At 49.3% G+C, this 19,449-nt stretch overlaps 7 protein-coding genes across 7 annotated transcripts; 5 read left to right on the top strand and 2 right to left on the bottom strand.

Moving 5' to 3' along the window:
• Positions 1-241: 241 nt before the first annotated feature.
• Positions 242-1,931, bottom strand: LTHEOB_6064 (Magnesium and cobalt transport protein; the record flags this gene model as incomplete). The annotated part of the gene is made up of 3 exons (XM_035515279.1): positions 242-1,230; positions 1,287-1,862; positions 1,913-1,931. 3 exons carry the CDS (start codon positions 1,929-1,931, stop codon positions 242-244), a joined length of 1,584 nt encoding a protein of 527 aa, XP_035373195.1.
• A 1,913-nt stretch (positions 1,932-3,844) lies between these two features.
• On the top strand, positions 3,845-4,696 carry LTHEOB_6065 (Carbohydrate-binding-like protein; the record flags this gene model as incomplete). Its single annotated transcript, XM_035515280.1, has 1 exon — positions 3,845-4,696. The coding sequence occupies one exon, from the start codon at positions 3,845-3,847 to the stop codon at positions 4,694-4,696; it is 852 nt and encodes a 283-aa protein (XP_035373196.1).
• Positions 4,697-5,720: 1,024 nt separating this feature from the next.
• On the bottom strand, positions 5,721-6,572 carry LTHEOB_6066 (uncharacterized protein; the record flags this gene model as incomplete). Its single annotated transcript, XM_035515281.1, has 1 exon — positions 5,721-6,572. One exon carries the CDS (start codon positions 6,570-6,572, stop codon positions 5,721-5,723), a length of 852 nt encoding a protein of 283 aa, XP_035373197.1.
• Positions 6,573-9,823: 3,251 nt separating this feature from the next.
• Positions 9,824-11,493, top strand: LTHEOB_6067 (Protein kinase domain-containing protein; the record flags this gene model as incomplete). The annotated part of the gene is made up of 2 exons (XM_035515282.1): positions 9,824-10,438; positions 10,501-11,493. 2 exons carry the CDS (start codon positions 9,824-9,826, stop codon positions 11,491-11,493), a joined length of 1,608 nt encoding a protein of 535 aa, XP_035373198.1.
• Positions 11,494-12,359: 866 nt separating this feature from the next.
• LTHEOB_6068 (uncharacterized protein) lies at positions 12,360-12,862 on the top strand (the record flags this gene model as incomplete). Its single annotated transcript, XM_035515283.1, has 3 exons — positions 12,360-12,455; positions 12,526-12,573; positions 12,797-12,862. 3 exons carry the CDS (start codon positions 12,360-12,362, stop codon positions 12,860-12,862), a joined length of 210 nt encoding a protein of 69 aa, XP_035373199.1.
• A 1,161-nt stretch (positions 12,863-14,023) lies between these two features.
• On the top strand, positions 14,024-15,574 carry LTHEOB_6069 (CMGC/CDK protein kinase; the record flags this gene model as incomplete). Its single annotated transcript, XM_035515284.1, has 6 exons — positions 14,024-14,236; positions 14,287-14,488; positions 14,848-14,906; positions 14,962-15,282; positions 15,331-15,423; positions 15,473-15,574. The coding sequence occupies 6 exons, from the start codon at positions 14,024-14,026 to the stop codon at positions 15,572-15,574; spliced, it is 990 nt and encodes a 329-aa protein (XP_035373200.1).
• A 1,103-nt stretch (positions 15,575-16,677) lies between these two features.
• Positions 16,678-18,900, top strand: LTHEOB_6070 (CMGC/CDK protein kinase; the record flags this gene model as incomplete). The annotated part of the gene is made up of 7 exons (XM_035515286.1): positions 16,678-16,734; positions 16,794-16,892; positions 16,952-17,050; positions 17,110-17,352; positions 17,506-17,775; positions 17,831-18,785; positions 18,845-18,900. 7 exons carry the CDS (start codon positions 16,678-16,680, stop codon positions 18,898-18,900), a joined length of 1,779 nt encoding a protein of 592 aa, XP_035373201.1.
• Between the last annotated feature and the right edge of the window lie 549 nt (positions 18,901-19,449).

The raw sequence follows: 19,449 nt of genomic DNA on the forward strand, positions 1-19,449 counted from the left end.
GGATTGTTATTGTACGATAGCCTTTTTTTGTTACTCAAAGTATGGGATTGTAATGATGCTGTAGTGCTAGAGAAATGTTCCGTTGTGTGCACGAGGTTGTTTTCGGGTGTCCTGGTTCAATAAAGCCATTCGGGTGACAGAACATTTTTCCTCGTCGATGGTAGTTGGATCGGCTCTGTGTATTTGTCGCACTTTGTGCTAGTCTTCAATGAATACCAATTCGGACACTACCCTACTAAATTCACCATTCTGCCTTCTCCTCATCAGGCTGAGCGGCCACATTGAATGAAATTTGCCATCCCAAAATCGACCAAGCCCTCTTTATCTCCCGTCCTTTCGGGTCTGGATGGCGCCTCTTCCACCAGGCTTTGATGTCCCCCTGAAGTACCCAGAGAAGCAAAATGAATGTAACCGGCAGAGTGATAGTCCAAAACACAAAGAATAGACGTTCGCCAGCTGCAAACTCACCTCCCATAGAGAACACGGCTGCAACAATACTGCATGGAACAGCAGCAGTGGCAAGTTTCGTGAGCTGACCAGCACTACGCGCTTGCCTGTTCGCTTCAAGAGCTTCCTCCAAAGCCGCGCGCTGAGCGAACATGTTCATCCATTCACCAATCTGTTCTTCGAGAAGGTTGAGTCTCTCCTCGAGGAAGCTCCAAACTCTTTTGTCCTCCTCTATGCCCTCTTGATCGTTTTTACTATCCTCATTTCGGAAGGCCCAGCTGATGCTCCTCACCGCCTTCTTGTCGAGTCTGACGCGGTGACACAGATCTACCAGCTTTTGGTAGTCTTTGAGAGCCCGATGGCTTTTCCCTCCGTGGTGCTCGAATGCCCTCGGTCCTTTGTGTTCCTTCAGATCGGCGAGCTCATTCTCGTGGATTGATGCAAGATTTCGGCTGATCCACTCTTCCCATAAAGAGCGTACCAAGTGGCGGACGTATATCGTTGCGGAGAATGGATCTTTGATGGACGGAAATGGAAAGCTCATTGTTTGAGACAGACCCCTGCTCGATGAGTCTTGTGTATACATTTCTCTGATCACCTCGCGGCATGATCTCCTGTAAACCGGGGTAGAAGTTGCCCAGCTCAGCTGTGACGTTTTATCGAATGGATTGACCGCGACCTCTGATAATACCTCGCGGTCGGAGGAGTACTCTTTGAGCTCATAGGTTTGTCTAGTTTCCTGATGTACAATCCGCGCTTCTGAAGGATCGGTGAGTACGACGGCTGAATTGTGCTTTTAGTAAACTCCCGGTCCTGATGAATATTAATTAGTAACATACCTGTCCAGGAATCTTCACCAATCTGCTGACTCCAGAAAGAAATAAAACTCCTGAAGTTGACACTTTTGTCTCCCTTCGACACGTGTATGGATGATCGATTGAATCCACTGTTGCCTTTACCAATCACAACGTCATAGTTGCCAGTAGGTCCTTTGAAGTTCTCAGGTAGATTACGACTTTGAGGAATCGGTACTTTCCAGTACCGCAAGGCACTCTGTTTTGCCCGCGTGTAATCCAGGATGTTGAGATCGGTCCATTCGTCGCAGTGGGCCAAAAAGAATGATGGGGGTATGAAAAGATCCGCTCCGATCAGTCCGACAAGGTCCGGTTCCATGCCCTCAAGCACAATCAAGCGCCTGTGCTGATGAGACCCTTTAGATCTCAGGTAGAGGTCGTACGCATCGGTGTGTTGGAGGATTTGACTGGCGGCTTCTGGAGAGGAGGACATGTTGATCCATATATTGCAGCTTTGGTCACCGCCATCCCAAGGGTGACGTCTGCCCTTTGGCAGGAGATGGTTGCTGCTGTTCTTGGCAAAATTTCTATACTCTTCGACTCGTCGTCGAAGGTCGGGATCTGCAGCATTTTCAGCGTTGAAATGAGTCCTACTCAAGCGTTCATCATACCCTGTATGCGGTTGGCCATTGCTCTTCGGTTTGAATGAATTAAAAGACGTTGGACGGAAGGTCAATTCGTAATACTAGACACCATGCTAAGGATGCGAGCAGGTTAATTCTTATAATAAGCCTGCAAGGCGGTGTCCTACTACTCATGTTTGCACTAGTTTGACCACTTACTTATGGCGTAACGATGCACCCCACTCTCTTGCAATGATTCCCCGCTTTTGAGAGATCACTGTCGGCTTCATCTGTCTTCGATTCAGCTGAGTATTAGTAGCATAGAGGACTAGATCGACGCAATTAACTATTGCATTTCTGATAATATGGCTGAGTTGATCTCGGCAGCCTCACAGCTCCGGCCTATTGAGATGCGGTCTCTGGAAGACCTGGCACCGCTCCTTAGGAGGCTGGTCGGCATCTCCGAAGCTCGTGTGGATGTGCCTCGTGTGGCGAACTGTTTTTTTTTTTTTTTCAATCTACTCAGCTCGCCGAGATGCGTACGGAGTACCGTACAATCTTTTCCCTTTCAGGCTTCCGCCTATCTCGTACACGAGTCATTAGCCTGTTTTCCAATACCCATTCGTACGGGCTTTCTGCTTCCAGCATGCGCTTCCTGCAAGCGCGCGTAGTATCGCTGAGTTCTTATAAAACTTTCGCAAGCTTTATCAGCTTGACATACCGGAGCGATGCATTCAAGCGGATGAGCAGGGTATAGTTGCTTTTGCGGACTATTGGAAGGTATTCCCACATTTCTAGTCATATCGATCAATGCACGCGTGGGGCAGCTTCAATTTTCAGCCTTTTCAGCTGGAAACTCGCTGACCCACCCGGCCCGACCCACTAGGGCAAACCCTTGAGATTTAAGCACCAATACCGTAGAGATGATGCCTCTTCCAAATGATTTACAGCGCCACAGACCCTTTTATTTTTGGCCCCCAAAGCCAATCCGATCTGCAGTGCCCGTGACGTGTCCACGATTTCTCTGCATTGCAATCAATCCCCGAAGTCGAGCCTTTCGTAATAATTCCAGTCGTGACTTGTTTTCCTGGGGTTGGCCTTTTCCCAAATCAGATACTCTGATGATCGCAGCCTAACCTTTGATTGTTCTTTCGTTACTACGTAGTGGTTGCTACCGGCCTATTAGGTCAGGATTATATCCCCCGTAAATCATTTTTGAACTAGTATAAATAATCGATTGAATAAGTAATGATACTGGACCTACAATGCTTAAAGAATCCATCAAACAGGGCATACGAAAATGACAGATCTCTCATGTTGATAGTATGTAGATCAGTGGGGGCCACGAATTGCATTCAGCAGCTCTGGTTTTAGCCTTGGCGATAAAGACAAGTGACAAGATTCTGTGGCCGACCACGCTCGTGATCACTCTCGCTTAAGATGATATGTATTCGGATTGGTGTATTGACAAAGCCCTATCCCCATCCCGCATCCGTAAAGATCAGGAAAAGCTCTCTCCTCCAGGGGGCTCTGAAATATCGGATGGAGATAGTCAGGCCTAAAGGACCGACCTGAACGATATCTGGGGCTTAGGATATCTCTATCTTAACTTCGTCAATTGGCTATTTGGGCTTCAAACTTAAGAAGAGATTTGGACGAGGGGTTTCGCACTGGCGTTGTACACGTATCACGCGCTGCGAGGTAAGCGAGCATGCAGGAAAATCGGAAAAACAAGCTAAAGCTCATGGCCGAGGCTACTCAGTACCCTCTCCGTAGAGCTCTACAGGATCTGCGGGGCATTCGCTTTCATAATCTGCCGTATGGCCTCTTTGCCCTCGCAGAAGTGGTTGCCTATTCAGTATCCCCTGCCTGCTTATGAAGACCGGGATATCCTCCGCGGCAAGGCCATCGTTCATCTCTCTAGTCTTCTTCACATTGCTTCCACGCAGAAGTGTCCCCACACACCCATAAATCATCAATATGGCGCTCGTAAAAACCTATCTACTTGCGCCCAGCTTCAACTTTCGCCCTGATGGACCGATCGCGTTGGGGAACATCATTGCAGATCCTTTCCGGCCGCACCGGGTCCTCACGAAGGCTGACCCGGGCACGGCCCAACCGGAGATCGAGACCGTCTTCGAAGATGACTTCGTCACTCACCGCAGTGCCGGGCAGGGCGTGAGCGTCAGTGTGTGGGCGCAGTTCCTGGCAAATGTCGGCATCAACCTGGGCACCAACTTCAGCAAGGAGACCAGCACAGAGTACAACATGAGCAGCCTCAAGACCATCTACTTCAAGTCCGAGCCCAGTGAGCAAGAGCTTCACAAGCGGGTGAATGTGCCGAGAGTTCGAAACGTGCTGCAATCCGGCCGTGTCAGATCATGTCCCGTGTACATGATCTCCGGCATCAAGATTGCCGAGAATCTGGAGATAGCCACCGAGCGCGGGGTGCACAAGGGAATCAGTGCTGGCGCCTCCGCTCCTGTGGTTGAAGGTGTTTCTCTCGGGGGCAACGTGGAACTCACGAGAGATAAAAGCCAGCGAGATTCATCTCGGGCCCGACAAGATGTTGTTTTCGCCTACCAGCTGCTGGAAATTCGACTGAAGGGTTGGAAAGAAAAGTCTTTGGAGACAAGGGAGTTCCGGTCGAAAGCTGCCTTTCTTGGAGACAAAGAAGAAAAAGAGCCAGAGATCGAGGTGGAAGCAGCGGATGCTACGGCGGCTGGCCTTTCGGCTCTTGATCGAAAGGACATTTCACCGAAAGCAGTTGAGGTCAGTAATGGAGAGGAAACGTGTGTTTGTATTTCTTTCCCTGACGAGCAGAGTTGGTGAGCTTCAAGACATCCTGCGAAGGACGTGTTGAATCATAACCACATTTGGCTGGCCCTCTTTATCCAAAAGATTTCGCGGGTTGATATAGCGCCTGCCCATAGGTTTTTCAACAGATATTGCGTGAAAAACCGCCAAAATTGCCTCCCTTTTCCGTACCGTTCGTTGATCGTCCTCATTGAAGTAAGCCGACGTGGATGCTACGCATTGTATAATCAAAGCTGCGATTCCGGCGGCTATAGGAGTTGCAATTGAGCATCCTGAACTCAGCTTGTCTTCATCCGGCCAGCCCCACGGCACGTCTTCACCAAGAGTCCCGTACAACTGCATACCATGTTTGAAAGGGGCGACCTCCGGATCGTACCGCTGAACAAAAGCACCAGCACAATCAGTTCCGCGTATAGGGATAACGGGATCGAAGTTGGCTGGGAAAAGGTCTTCCGTGTTTGATCCTTCGTTGGCAGCTGCGGCAAAGAAAATGATGGACCAATTGCGTTGTTCTTCTGCATTCCGAATAGCCCTTTTGATTGCCAAGTCTTCACGGGGAAAGCCGAATGACATGGTAATGATATCAACCATCCACTTTGTCGCCGCATGATCGATTGCCTGGGTATGTCTTAGTCAGAGTGCACTTGTTCCCAGAATGGCGTCTCACCTTAACGATAAGTCCACCAGCCGTGTCAAGATCCTGTTGGTTTCTCGCCACTCGCGCGACGAAAATTTCGGCATTCGGCAGTATACGCAGCAACAAGGAGACTATTTCAGTCCCGTGACCGTGTTCATCCAGTGGTCGAGGAGATTCATCAAGCCAGTCTCTCCAATGCCCCCTTAAGCGAGACTCGTGCCCTGGAACGTCAAAGATTGGTGCTGTAAGGTCACAACCGGTGTCAATTACAGCTACGCGGACAGGCTGGGAGCCATTGAGCTTTGAAAACGTCTCAGATATGGACACAAGTTCAGCAAGCCAGGATGCAGATGTCATCCTAAGAAGGTATTAGCAGTTTGAATGCTCCGAAGCACAGGGGTCTTACCGAGCTTTCCCATGGAGCAGACGTGAACGACCGTTCAAGTATCTTCCACCTGGCTTGGCTTTTCCGTTGTGGGAAGATTGTGAAGGCCTTGTTTCGGATATCGCGGACGTGTTGTTAAGGGCATTTGTCGATCCAAGATCAAACTCTTGCTTCATTTCGTCGATCCCCGCTAACCACCGAGTACCTTTAAGCAGCTCTTTCAAGGGCTGAACAACCTTCTTGTAGATGATTGCTCGGTGCTCTTCTAGACTGTTGTCTCTTTCTCTCGACTGTTGTGGGCCAGAAACGCAGGGAAGATCGAAGAACTGCCCGAATCTCAGGCAACTCTCTACTGCATCGCGGTACGAATCAAAGTCGTCTTCCTTCTTCTCAAATAGTCCGTCCTTCTCTAACGCTATCATTGCAGACTTGATGTATTGGTTGATAGAATCTTTGGAGTAATCGAGAGGAATGCCTGGAATTTCGAAAGGCTTTCCCTTGGCTACCTCAATCAGTAAAATGCCGAGGGCCAGAACCTGGGGATAGCGATGCCAGAGCATCTCACCCTCAATGTATTCCGAAATGCTTCTTGTATCTCCACTGAAGTCTGCAGCAAAGTACGGCCTGAACAGGTATGAACGTGTGCTGAAGCCTCGCTGTGGCATTTCATCATCCAAGAGGTGGATATTCTCCCTGGTCCAGGGATATTTCATCCACTCCGAGCCGTAGTATTGCCAAACGGATTTGGCAAGTGTGTACGCGAGGATGCATCGTGTCTTACGGCTCATGGATCGTGTCTTGAAAGCTTGGTAAAGTGGGATACTTTCCGTAGCTTTGGCCTTGCGCTCGAGAGCTTCTTCTCTGTCCATCTTGCTCAACTGCGGATGCTCAATATGAAAACACAACTGAGTATTTCCTGACGATTTCAACGCCGTGCAAAAATGACCTGGGTTAATTGTCACTGAACTGCTTTCCGGTAATGCTTCCGAAGCAGCAGACGGATTAGCAGCGGAATCATAGAAGGTAGGCCGCGTTTTCCTCGGATTTTTGCTGTACTGAAAGTCAATCACCCAGCCTAGGATACGTAATTTGATTCTGGTACCTTGGAACAAGCATCTTTGTCTCCATCCACTCCGTTGCGAGTGGGGGACGGACAAAATCCCTCTGCGAAGAAAAGAGCATATCGAAGCGAATTGCCCCTCTCTCTTGAACGCAATCTCGTGGATTCAGCCGCAACCTTGTCAGATGCTGGCACGAACAGAAGGATACGTGATAGCTCAACACATCGTGAAGCTCACTGTTGACACGTGAGGGATAGTCCGGGGATTCTTCCCCCTCTCCTCTAAATACCGCACTGTACTTGGAAGTTTCGAGGATGGTTTCTTCATCCTTGGGCATAGTGGTCTCCTTGATCACGTCCAGCATTCTCGCAAATTCTGCCGTGCTCGAAGCATATACCTTCAGGTGTTCGCGGACATTACTGTGCAATGTTCTTGCAGAAAACCATGCTTTCCAAGCAAAGATCTTTTGATTTGTTCTTCCTCTCTTCGCCAGACCTCTCAATGTAGAAAGATCGAGCGTTTCCTGCTTCTCAGGCCACTTCAAGCATGTCAATTCAGCCCACCAAAATTGTGACAGAAGAGGTATTCTGAGCACCTACAGTGCAGGCTTTTTCGACCTCTTCAAGGACCCTGCACAAAACCTCGTCCAAACTTTGGCAGTCAATCAAGCCCGCTTTCGAGCTAGGCAGCTCGGCGACGAAACAAGCTAGGCGCGCTCCGAACGCACCAAGGGGACGGCTCGCAATCTCAGCACCCAGTTCAGTTGCAATTTCACTGACAACGGGCAAGGCTTCTCTGGCAAGAAGTAGATTTTTATGATCCATGGATCGCCGATACAGAGTAGGAATAAAAAAGGTTGTCCGAGATGAAGTAGGCTGGGAAGTGCGGGCGACGATGACGTGAAGGCCAAGTCGGCCTGTATTAGCTGCGGTTCTTTGCTTGCCTCTGTGATTCAATTTTGTGTGGGTTACAGGGGTAACCCCGCACGCCAAGACTCGCTTCACTAGGTACCTCTCAGCCACAACAAAAAAGACGTTTTGCCGCCTGAACCACGCTATCAATAGAGCTACATCGTGAGCCATGCCTCCACGGTACTCGACCATCTTTGCTGCTACAGCTGCTTGTCGTCAATCTTTCGAGCAATGCATTACGATGCCTTACCTAGCGGAGAATGACTGGGCAGAAAACAGACTTGCAGACTTCAACCTCTGGTCAGAGGGTGCGGGTGCTTCTGCAACAGAGCGAGCTTCGCTTGACCATAGGCTCGAGTCAGAGCCCAATATCAAGGGCGTGGTCATCAACCTCTTACGAACGTTGATGGCACTTCTTGAAAAATGTCGCAAAACTGGCAAGTCCCGAGTATAAACAGGTATTCCAGTATATGTAATAATGTACATTTCAGCTCAAGATATGGCGAACAAGTTTCCTCTCGATCTGCCGAGCGTGAACGATGCATTACTTGAACATTCTAACGAAGTATCCCTTGTAATGCATGCGGAAACTCCACCGACCGTTTCAACTTCGCGAAGTGGCGGTGTGTTAGACAGCGAGAGATCTATCCTCAACCAAAACATCGAAGATGTTGAAGCAATTCTAAAAGAGATGATCCGATTGACGGTTGCCATCAGAAAAACGGGCGCCCCTTCTAGACTCCAAAAGGCAGACGACCAGTTTGATCCTAACGCACATCAGGATCTGAAAGTACATCTTCAGGTCCTCCTCATGGCGCACGCTTTAGAGAAGAGGGCCCATCCATTTCAACTGGAGTCTTTGCAACTGAGCGAAATCCAATGGCGGTTGATAGAAGCGAACTTGAGACGTCGTAACCGCTTTTTGTATCAACAGATTCATTCCAAGAAGCTTGCGGTCAAGGACACACGGCCTTCTCAGAATATCAAACGAGGAGAAAAGAGTTTTCGCGTAAAGCAAGATGCGAACAAGCTGCGAATCCTTTTTTCGAGTATCTTTCACAAGAAAAGGAAGCCACTCCTACAAACCGCACAACCCTGCTCCATGGAAGCGTCCCAGCCGGTTTCACCTACTGAGAACTTAACAGCCACTTCTGCCTCGAGAATTCAGGGAAACGTAAGGACAGTAAAACGAGCACCTACAACTGTGGTCTCATCGACAGCCCTTGGGGCGGACTATCCTAACCCGCCCAAATTAGCACTTGGACAACAGTTTTTCAAATGTCCGTGTTGCTGCCAATCTCTCGGAAGGGAATTTACGCAAAAAAACAAGTGGAGGTTTGCTCATCAATTTGCACTATTTTCTGCGACAATAGCTGACAGTGATGCACTAGGAAGCATCTCGCTGAGGACATCCAACCTTACACCTGCGTTATGGAGAATTGTCCAAAGCCATGGAATTTCTTCGAGAATCGAGAGTCTTGGACAAGACATATGCAGGCCGAACACAAAAGAGTTAAATACTGGGCGTGTCCCGATATGCTCTGCGAAGATAAGAGAGACTTTGAGCATGAGAAGGACTTTGTCTCTCATTTGCAAACAATCCATGATGGGTCAGTTCAGCCACATGACATACCTTTTCTCATATCAGCATGTGTTCGATCATCTCCTGCGAACATTCGGTCCTGCCCCCTTTGCCCGCAGTCAAACGTTTCAATGGACATGGACATTGAGCCTCTATTGAACCATGTAGCCCTCCATGTACATGATTTCTCCTTGAAATCATTACCATGGGTGCCGGATGAAAATGGTGTGAATGAGGTTGAAACCCCCATCGGGCGGGCCAACGGCTATTTCTATGAGAATCCCTATTTCGACATCGGCGGCGAAAATGGAAGCTCGGCGCAAGGTATAGACCACTCAATGAGCTCTAGGAGCCTACCTTCTATTTCAACATGGAATCAAGACGACTTTGCTCAAGAGAAAGAGATCATTGAGAATCAAACCACCGAAAATGAGCCAAAAGATGCCCCAGGTATGTTTCAATATCAACACGCTTCCGAAACGAAATACTCTTGCAATATGCGATAAGAGTGACCAATACACAACAAACCTTGCCAGACATGTATTCTCTAACGCTTTGACCATCAAATGAACGCCATAGACTTGCTAGAAACACCTCACTCTGACGTCGGACATTTCGCTGAAGCCCGCCGGAGGGCTGCCTTTGAACTTCAGACCAAGCTGTTTGCTGAGATGGTGGAGCGGCGGCCCGGAGCACAGTGCTTCTACATCCCAGAGGATAGAAAGGGTAAGATCATCACGCACGCTGCCATTCAGGAACAATGTCCGGTCGGTGTTGACTCGCGTTACGTCGAAAATGTGCACAACCTCGGCAGGAACCTCTTCGCGATTCTCGGTTACATTGGACAGGCGCCCGATCTATGCGCGTTCATCGATGAGGGGCTGACGGACGCCGATCTTCCGTTCGTCTACCAATCCGCCACAGGCATTCTAACACGGAAGGACGGCACCGAGATACGATCTTCAAAAGACTGGGAGAGCGCTACGCGCTTTGCATTTGTCAGAGACCAATGGAACATCCTTACACCTATTTTTTCGGACAAGGAACACTACCAATTCCACGACAACACCATTCTGCCTTTCACTCATGAGGAACTGGTTAGTAAAGGTGCTTACAGCGAAATGTATGAAGCAACTATCCACTCGGCCCATCATCACTGGCATCAGGGGCCTGACCAGTCTGTAAGTGGCATTCGAACTCTCTCTAATCCTATAGCTGTCGGCTGACTGGGATGAATCTCAAGCCGCTTTCGGTGGCGATCAAAAAGCTTCATTTCCATGACGAAGATGAGTTTGAAAAGGAGCGAACGATCCTTGTTGCACTGGAGGGGAAGAAAAACAACCATCTTGTTAAGTTGCTTTTCTCGTACGAATACAGAGGCATTTACCATTTGGTCTTCCGGCGTGCGACGGGCAATCTCAGGAAATTCTGGGAACTCAACCCCGATCCGCAATTCATACCGGATACGATTCTCTGGTCACTCCGACAGATGATAGGCATCACACAAGGATTACGGATAATCCACAATTTTAAGGTCACAATCCCTCTTTCGGTAACCGAAGTGGAGATGGAAACACCGCAAGGAAAGGCCATCATGAGCGTCAGCAATGGGGAGGAGAGATTCGGCAGGCATGGTGACCTGAAGCCAGAAAACATCCTCTGGTTTCATGATTTCACAGGTGATGTCTGCCAGATTACGGACTTTGGACTTGGAAGATTCCACGGTCGCGACACAAGGACGAAGGCAGCACCGTACACCATATACAGCTCGCCAACCTACGAGCCCCCGGAGTGCCATATATACCTGCCGGTGTCCCGCGCCTACGACCTATGGAGTCTCGGCTGCCTGTTTCTCGAATGGGTGAGCTGGATGCTGGCTGGATGGCAGGCGATCGAGGACTTCTCTCGAAGCCGCGTGGAGCAGTCTCTCATCATGAATCAGGATGGCGCCATCTACGACGACTACTTCTGGAGCTTCGTCGTCGAGGGGAACAACAGAAACGCCCGCGTACGGGACGGAGTCGAGCAATGGGTCCTGAAGCTTCGCCAGCACCCGAAATGTTCGCAACTCATCCATGACGTCCTCAGTCTCATTATGCAGGACCTTCTTTGCATCGTCCCGAGTAGACGCTCAAGTGCAGCTTCGCTCCACAACGACCTGGGCGCCCTGGTCAGCCGCGCTGAGCGTGACCATGGATACGCCCTCGATCCATGCCCTGAGTTCCCAAGCATATAAAACATGTTAGAGACACTCCACGAACGTTCATTACCATTGCTGACCCAGAAATCTAGTCTTTTACACGTCCTCCCTCGCCGTTAAGACTAAGTGCAGGTGACGTCGAGCCTCTACCCTGTGGCAGAAAATCCTTCATATGAGCCGCATCCTCCAAAATACGATTTCAAACCCCTCCGAACCCGAGATCACATCAACTGGACCAACAGCTGCGTCACTGTCTCGGTGAAAATAGCTCACTGAGTTATAGCAATCTCATCTGATCTTCTGATCACTAATTCTTCTTGTGTGTTCGTTCGTATGTTTCATGATGACGCGCCGGCGCCTTGCGGGCCGTAGCTTCCGTCTTCACGTCAGCCTTGCTCCGTCGCGGGGCCGCAATGGCTCAATTACGAAGACCCTCATCACCCTTGAGGAGGGTAATTAACTTGCGTAACAAAGCTGCATTTAGTGAAGGGATTAGCGGTTGAGAATTTAAGTGGGTCGGACCCTTGACACAGTGTATTATTAGCCTAATTCTTGTGGCTTCGGACGGAAACAGCTATCTGGTCCGAGCAGCCAATTTAATGGCCAGCCATTCCGAATACCAACCCCTCTTTGATTGATCCACGACAACAATGAGGCTCAAAATGTCACGGGCTTACACAGCACACGGCCACGTACATACGCAACAGCAGATCCGCTCAGGCTGCTGCAGCGAGTGGCAATTGCTGCATAGCTAACAGTACGTCGTTGCGCGCGCATAAAGAGCCTTGCCGCATATGCTTCAGCTGTAGATTTTCTCAGCCTTTAGCTCCCACCCGAATCAATATCTGCAGCCGCAAGCCATCGCCTGAACTGTTTTCGCCCAGACCAGCGCAGCAACAACCATGGTTGTCACAACCGTTTCCCCGAGATATATCGACGCAGAGGGGTTGATGGCGCTGCTGGGGCGCCTCTTCCCGGGCCAAGATTATACCGCTAGGGTAGGTGCGGGCTAAAATCTCGTAACGCGGCTTAGACACCCTCGGGTGCTGACCTTACCGTCTCATGCAGATCAAGAATGGGGTGTGGGTGATCAGCACGCCTAGAGCTCTGACCCAAGTAAGTGGCAATACTTTTAGGCACTCAAAACAGGGCGATCGTTGTTGGGAAAACATCGCAAGGCTCTTGTCTATACAGCCTCATACCTAGTAGCTCTGCCTATCCTCACCTTCCTATTAGATACGCCCGTCATTTTACTTATATCTCTCAGGATGAACTGGCTGAGGCTGCACCTGATACAAATTAAGGCGCAGCTGCATACGTATGTGACACACTCTCACAGGACGAGGGTGGTCAGATCGGCGTCTCCGATTGCAGCAGTTTGTTGGATGACCGTAAATTGGTGTAACTAAGGCTGGGGCTTGGCATTCCTTGTGTGGTTACCTGATTTTGCCTGCTTTTCAAGACCGTTCTCGGCGTGAGGAGGAGCTGAAAAACGCGCAGAAGTTCATTAGCACTTATAGCAGTTCTGCCGATTGCTAGTCTCAGAATCTCCCCCAGCAGAAATCAGAATCTTTCCAAGCACCATGGCCTCAGTCGCAACTAGACATCCACAAGTCTTTGGGGCTCAGCCCATGCAAATTATCGAGGGTCAAAACATTGATCCACGCAAGCTCATTGGCCTGCTCAGTGACGTTTACGGCCGGGACAATTTCCGTGTGGAAGTAGGTCTTTGCCCCGGCCCGCAAGTCATCTGAGCAGCGCTAATGGGAGTATTTGTTGTAGTTGCGGTTGAACCGCTACAAGATATACCATCAGAAAGATAGTTCGAACAAGTTGACACCAGTATGAGAGCCCAGACCTGCAACACTATGAAGGAGGAGAAGTTAACTCCTATCAGGATCAGATCCACAAGTGCCAAGCTCAACGGAGAGGGTGGTGATCATGGGTTGCAGTTTGTCAGGAGAACAAATGAGTCTTGTGATTGGATTTTCCCTTGGAGTTCTCATTGGCGTAGCAATTCTGGGTGTGTTTTAGCCTTGCCAATAGTCATATCCTTCCGTCCACACAATGACCTAATGGTGAAATGGCTCTTTATCAGCTGCTTACAATGCATGATGCAGGGAGCCGATGCGCAAGGCTGATCAAAGTAGGCAACACAGTAAAATGCGGAGAGCCGACAGCGGGCGACACAACTAAACACACCTCCGCAAGGCAGAGTCTCATGTGAAAATGGTGAGTGCGTGAGGTCAGCGTCAGGAGTGTCAGGCTGAGAGAGGGGTAATGCATGCTGTGGCTTGGTTCTCATTAATGATTGGTCATGACCCTGCACGACGTACAGCTGCAGGTAACGCAACCGCCGAAGCGGTAATTGTCTCGGCAAGGCTGTGCTACAGGGACGAGTACTGGTGAAGTAACAGTCGTCCAATTGCGCGATTTCCCGCTTCGATCAGCTTCCCTAATCTGCCCCTCATTGCCGCATGCCAGCTGAAGTGAAAGACACTTTGGGCTCCAACCAGGGATCCGGCGTGCGGTGGTCAGTAAGTGACGCAAAAGACCTAAACCCATCATGGCTTCCGTTCTTGATCTGGGAGAGGACAACTGGGAGCTTCGGGCCGAAATAGACGAAAGGTCAAACAATCTGTTCAAACCCAGAGCAAACGAGCCCAAACTGAAGCTCAGCCGTCTGTTCTGGACCAGCATTGTCCCAACTGCTGAAGCAATGTCGTTCGAGAAAGATTTGGTCGTGCACAATACCTCACAGCTCAAGAATCTGAAAGCAGTAAGTGATACTACTCTGAACTCACTCACTGAAAGCTCACAAGCAGATAGGGATCAAATGACTTCTTGCAAGTGTTCGTAATTCGCCAGGAGCGTTCATGGTCATCCCTCGACATTTCTAAAGAACTTTTCGAAGACTTCATTGACATCTATGCTGTGTTCTCTCCGTTTTGGAGATGCATGTTCACATTTGGCAAGAAGTCTAAGGAGGACGAGTGCGACTTCCCTGGATTCAAATCGTGCGGACCTTATCGTATGCATGAACAGCAGTCAATCGGTGTGTGCAGCTCCTCAAATGTTTTCTCAAGATAGCTAATGAGAATACAGAGTCATGCTATGTGATTAGACGCGCTGAACTCAACCATCGCAAGCTTGGCGAGGGACAGAGCCCTTGGTCCATTCGTCAAAGTGCAGTCTATCATCGTTACAGCGATCAAAACGAAAAACAAAAGGGCCTGGATATGACACATGAATCACAAACGCTTCGATCCACTGTGCTTCTAGTCTCACCATCTGGGGCTGTGGACAAAAAAATTGGCCGGTTGCTTAAGCTTCCACTTACAGAAGGCGAAGCAGTCAGTCCATCCGTTTTGCACAGTCTCATTGTTGCAGATAGTGTAAAAGGCTGGATGAGGTACATATCCTGGCTTGAGAAACACGTGAAAGAAATGGTAGGTCTCTTGACCCACTACTAAGCGAACTCGTTTACTGAAATAATTGGACCAGTCTGTTCGAATCACGTTTGCGGACCTTCAAATAGGATGCGATGGACACAATGAAGGGTTCACCTTCGATGTCGATGATAGGCAGTCCCTCAAAGTCATCGAAGATGCAGCCATTGATCTGCAAATCATTCTATCCACTCTCCGTAGCACCATTGAAGGAATTCATAGGTACTGCCAGAAGTGTTGCAAGATGTCTCGCCACTCAGGAGACTGTGCTTGCGCCGCCGCACTTGACGAGTTTGACGGATACATCAGAGAGGTAGAGCTTTGTGCTGAGAGAGCATCAATTCTGAAGGAGCGAATCGTTTCTACAACTCAGCTAGTATGTGGAAGTCAAAGGTTGATGGAGAGCATGACTAACTTCTGACAGCTTTCCGACTTGCTACACTACGAAGACCAGAAGTCCTTGAAAGACCTGACCAAGCAGTCCCAAGAAGAAAACCGTATGATGCGATCATTGACGGTAGGCTGACAGTTGGAATCGCAAAAGATTATTCTGACAGCAGTTGCAGGAGAAAAGTACGAAAGATGCTGAAGCAGTCAAAGTACTGACAATCATTGGTTTGGTGTACTTGCCAACCACATTCGTCGCGGTGAGCCAAACCAATCTCTGAAGACCTTCACTACTGATAATAGTGACCAAGAACTTTTTCTCCACCGAGTTTGTTCAAACAGATGAAAGCGGAAGAATGAGCGTAACGGCAAATACCTGGCTTCTTGCGGCCATTGCACTGCCCCTGACAATTCTTACAATCACCACCTGGTGGTTGTGCGTGCAGTACAAAGTTTCCCAAGCCTCGCTCAAGTCATTGAAAAGCCTTCTGCGTGGAAGCGGGGCTAGGTGGGCGCTGCGGTGGAGGCGTAGGACCCAACCGCGTGTAGGAGATACCGAGAACCCAGAGACCCAATCGGCCAGGCCTAGTATCTCCCACACCACGACATGGTCCTCCGGAAAGACTACTCTCAGGGACCGCTGATTGGTGGATCAGGATCAGCGGATTCACGTGGGACGTATGCAGGCCTCGTCCCGACGATGCAAGGCAGCGGGGCACCTGTTGTGGCTGGCAGGTTATGGTGTTCTTGGCACATGATGTAACGAAAAGTGGTTTCCCGATTCTGTTCTCGGCGGTTCGATCCCGCGCTATATAGTGCTTGCGCCTCGTTGCCTCGTTGCCTCATGGATTGATGACGGAGCAGGCGGCCTCGGACACATGGAAGCCTTCTTCAGCAGTGCGGCTCAACACCGAAATACGTGTTTTCCGCTGACCACCATGCCCGCTCACCGGGGCTTGGTCATGCATCCTTGATGCAGGCGAAGCCACGCTAAGGCATACTTGAATTTGGTGGTGGAGGCTTGAAATCTTCTCGGAAGCTGAAGCAGTTAATCTGCTTCTAGCTGCGGGCTGACCACACTCTCCCGAATTGAACGCCTGCACTGAGGCTGCGTCTCAGCACAGCAGCGCCAAAAATGTTCGATGGTGGCAGCCTCGTAGGCGCCCACAAGGCTCATAATATCGGCCACACGCATTCGCGCAATACGCAATGCTGAACTGATTCCAGTCCACAAGACTGCCATAACCCATTACACAACCTCTCCACGGGGCACCCAGTCATGTTGAATGTCCGTTCCTGTGTTCAAATCCTGAAGGGACTTATTGGTTGGATTATCGGCTTTGACGTTATCATCTTTCGATGCTTTCAGAGATACTGTGCAAATATGATTTGCTTGGATCTTATCTTTTGGGGGAATAGAGATGGAGATCGCCAGACCCAGGTACGTGGAAGAATATTATGAATAGGTCGTTCTCGAGCTTTACTTACTTTCTTCAACAGACAGATGCGACAACAACTGATAACGCCTCACGTCCCGATCAGTCGACTGCCGAAAACCAGATGCACGAGAGAAATAGAGATGGAGACCACCAAATCCAAGTACGTAGAAAAGCGTTGTAAATGGGTCGTTCTCGAGCTTAACCTACTCCATTCAACAGACAGATGCGACAACGACTGATAACGCCTCACATCCCGGTCAGTCGACTGCCGAAAACCAGATGCACGAGAGAAATAGAGATGGAGATCACCAAACCCAAGTACGTAGAAAAATATTGTAAATAGGTCGTTCTCGGGTTTAACTGACTCCATTCAACAGACAGATGCGACAACAACTGATAACGCCTCACAGACCGATCAGTCGACTACAGAGCAGCAGATATGCGAGAAACTACGAACAGAGCTTCAAGAAGCAAGGATCGAATATCCGCCAGAGTCGCACCATTTCTTTGTCCCTGATAGCGCCAAGGATTCCATCATCACTGCAGAGGTTATCGCTAGCGAGATACTTGCGGCGGAGCCCTCTTTGGGATGCGATAATGCAAAAAAGCAAGCAAATCAGGTACGCGAGCAGGCGAGAAATCTTTTCGCTATTCTAGCATACCTAAGGAAGGGGAGAGCAATCTGTGCGTTCCTGCAAGAAGACATTGGGGACAAAGATTTGCCTTTCGCAAGAAGCAAACACAAGGACCGTAAATGCCCATTCTCATTGCAGCGTAAAGGTGGAGAAGAAATCAAAGCCTTGGATGATTGGAAGCCCGCTGACCTAGAATCATTGGGCCGAAAGCAGTGGCACATGCTTTCTCCTATCTTCAACGACGAGATGGAGCACTACAATCTTCATCAAAACACTATTCTTCCTTTCGTCACCATTGAGGAGGATACTGCAGAGAGCATCATCAAAAGCGGGGGTGGATACAGCGACGTTTTTGTCACTCATATCCATACCTCGCACCACAGGTTTTATAAGGACTCGGAGCCAGAAGTAAGTTCTTCACCGAAAATTTGAGAGATATCAATTACTGATGCGGAGCTTTCAGGATGAAGGTGACAGGATCGCAATCAAACGACTACACAATCACGATGAGGCGGAATTTCAAAAAGAAAGAAGCATTCACGTAATATTGGGGAGAAAAAGGATCACAAGCCCACACCTCGTCAAACTCCTGGCAACGTACGAGTACAAGGACAAATACCACTTCATCTTTCCAAGAGCAAACTGCAACTTACGCAAATACTGGGCCAAAACCCCGGCGCCTCCCTTCACCGCGAAGACCCTTCTTTGGTCGATAAAGCAAATGGTGGGCATTGCAACAGCTCTGAACATCATTCACAATTTCCGTACGACTGTACCCTTGGATGGCAAGCGGGGCTTCACCCCCACTGGCGATGTGAAATTCAGTGTGGAAGAAGGCGAACAGCTGTACGGGCGACACGGCGATATCAAGCCGGAAAACATTCTGTGGTTCGAGCGCTTACCCCAGCACCAGCGCCAGGACCAGAATGGAAACAACTTCATCGACGATGATGAAGGAGGTATCCTTCAGATCACCGATTTCGGTCTGGGCCGGTTCCATGGACGTGATTCGAAGACGGAGCAGCAGCCGAACGGTGTCTTCGGCTCGCCGACGTACGAGCCACCCGAATGCAAGCTACGCCGACCAGTCTCGCGCCTGTACGATCTCTGGAGTCTCGGGTGCCTCTACCTTGAGTTCGCAACCTGGCTCCTCAAGGGTGATGATGCCATAAACGAGTTCTCCGACCACCGAGCATGTCAATCAAGCATAGACCCTCGGTTGAGCGATGACTACTTCTTCAAGGTGGTTAGGGATGAGCCCGTGATGGATGCTGTTGTTCGTGATGGTGTGAAAGATTGGGCACAGAGCCTTCATGCAGATGAGAAATGCTCCGAGTTCATCCATGACCTTGTGGACCTTGTCATGAAAGACCTCCTACTTATCGACGCCAAAGACCGGATCAAAACGCCTGCGCTCTGTGAGCAACTTAACAAATTTCTGGCAAAGGCGAAGGCAGATTCTGAATACCTGTGCAAGCCGTGTCCAAGGCCAGTGGAATCCAATACGCCTACCGAACCCAAACCTTTCAATGAGTCCCCAGCAAATACACAGAAGAAACCCACGTCCCCGAAAAAGGTCGCATTCAGAGATCAAGGAAGTCGGTCTTCCAGGACTGGGTAGCCGAAGATCCCGAAAAGTTCTGTATTACATACTGCGAACACGCCGAGCATGATCAATATAGGTGAATTTTAGCTTTTCCCAGAGCAGAAGTGTGTGTTTGAGTGTCATTGGATGAGCACACTCCTCAACTATTTTACTCCTTTGCCAAGAGTTCTATCCACTCGTCCTCGAGGCATCTTGCTGTATGTACATATCTTGGTACAAAATATCTTTGACTGCGCGGGAGAAACGATTCTTATTTATCCTCGATATGATCATGGTGCGCAACCCCCTTATATACTCTCTTTTCTATAACTACCGTGCTTTTCTGTATACTTGTGTAAAAGCTCCCCGCAATGGCGGGAATCTTTAATTTTGTACTGTAGACCTCGATCTTTGAGTGTTAAATCTTAGTTAAAACAATTTTTGGGGGGCCACCTAGAGCCTAAATGTAACAGGTGTAATCATGATTCATAAGTTCT

Source organism: Lasiodiplodia theobromae (assembly GCF_012971845.1).
Source record: "Lasiodiplodia theobromae strain AM2As chromosome Unknown scaffold_17, whole genome shotgun sequence".
Classification (NCBI taxonomy): domain Eukaryota; kingdom Fungi; phylum Ascomycota; class Dothideomycetes; order Botryosphaeriales; family Botryosphaeriaceae; genus Lasiodiplodia; species Lasiodiplodia theobromae.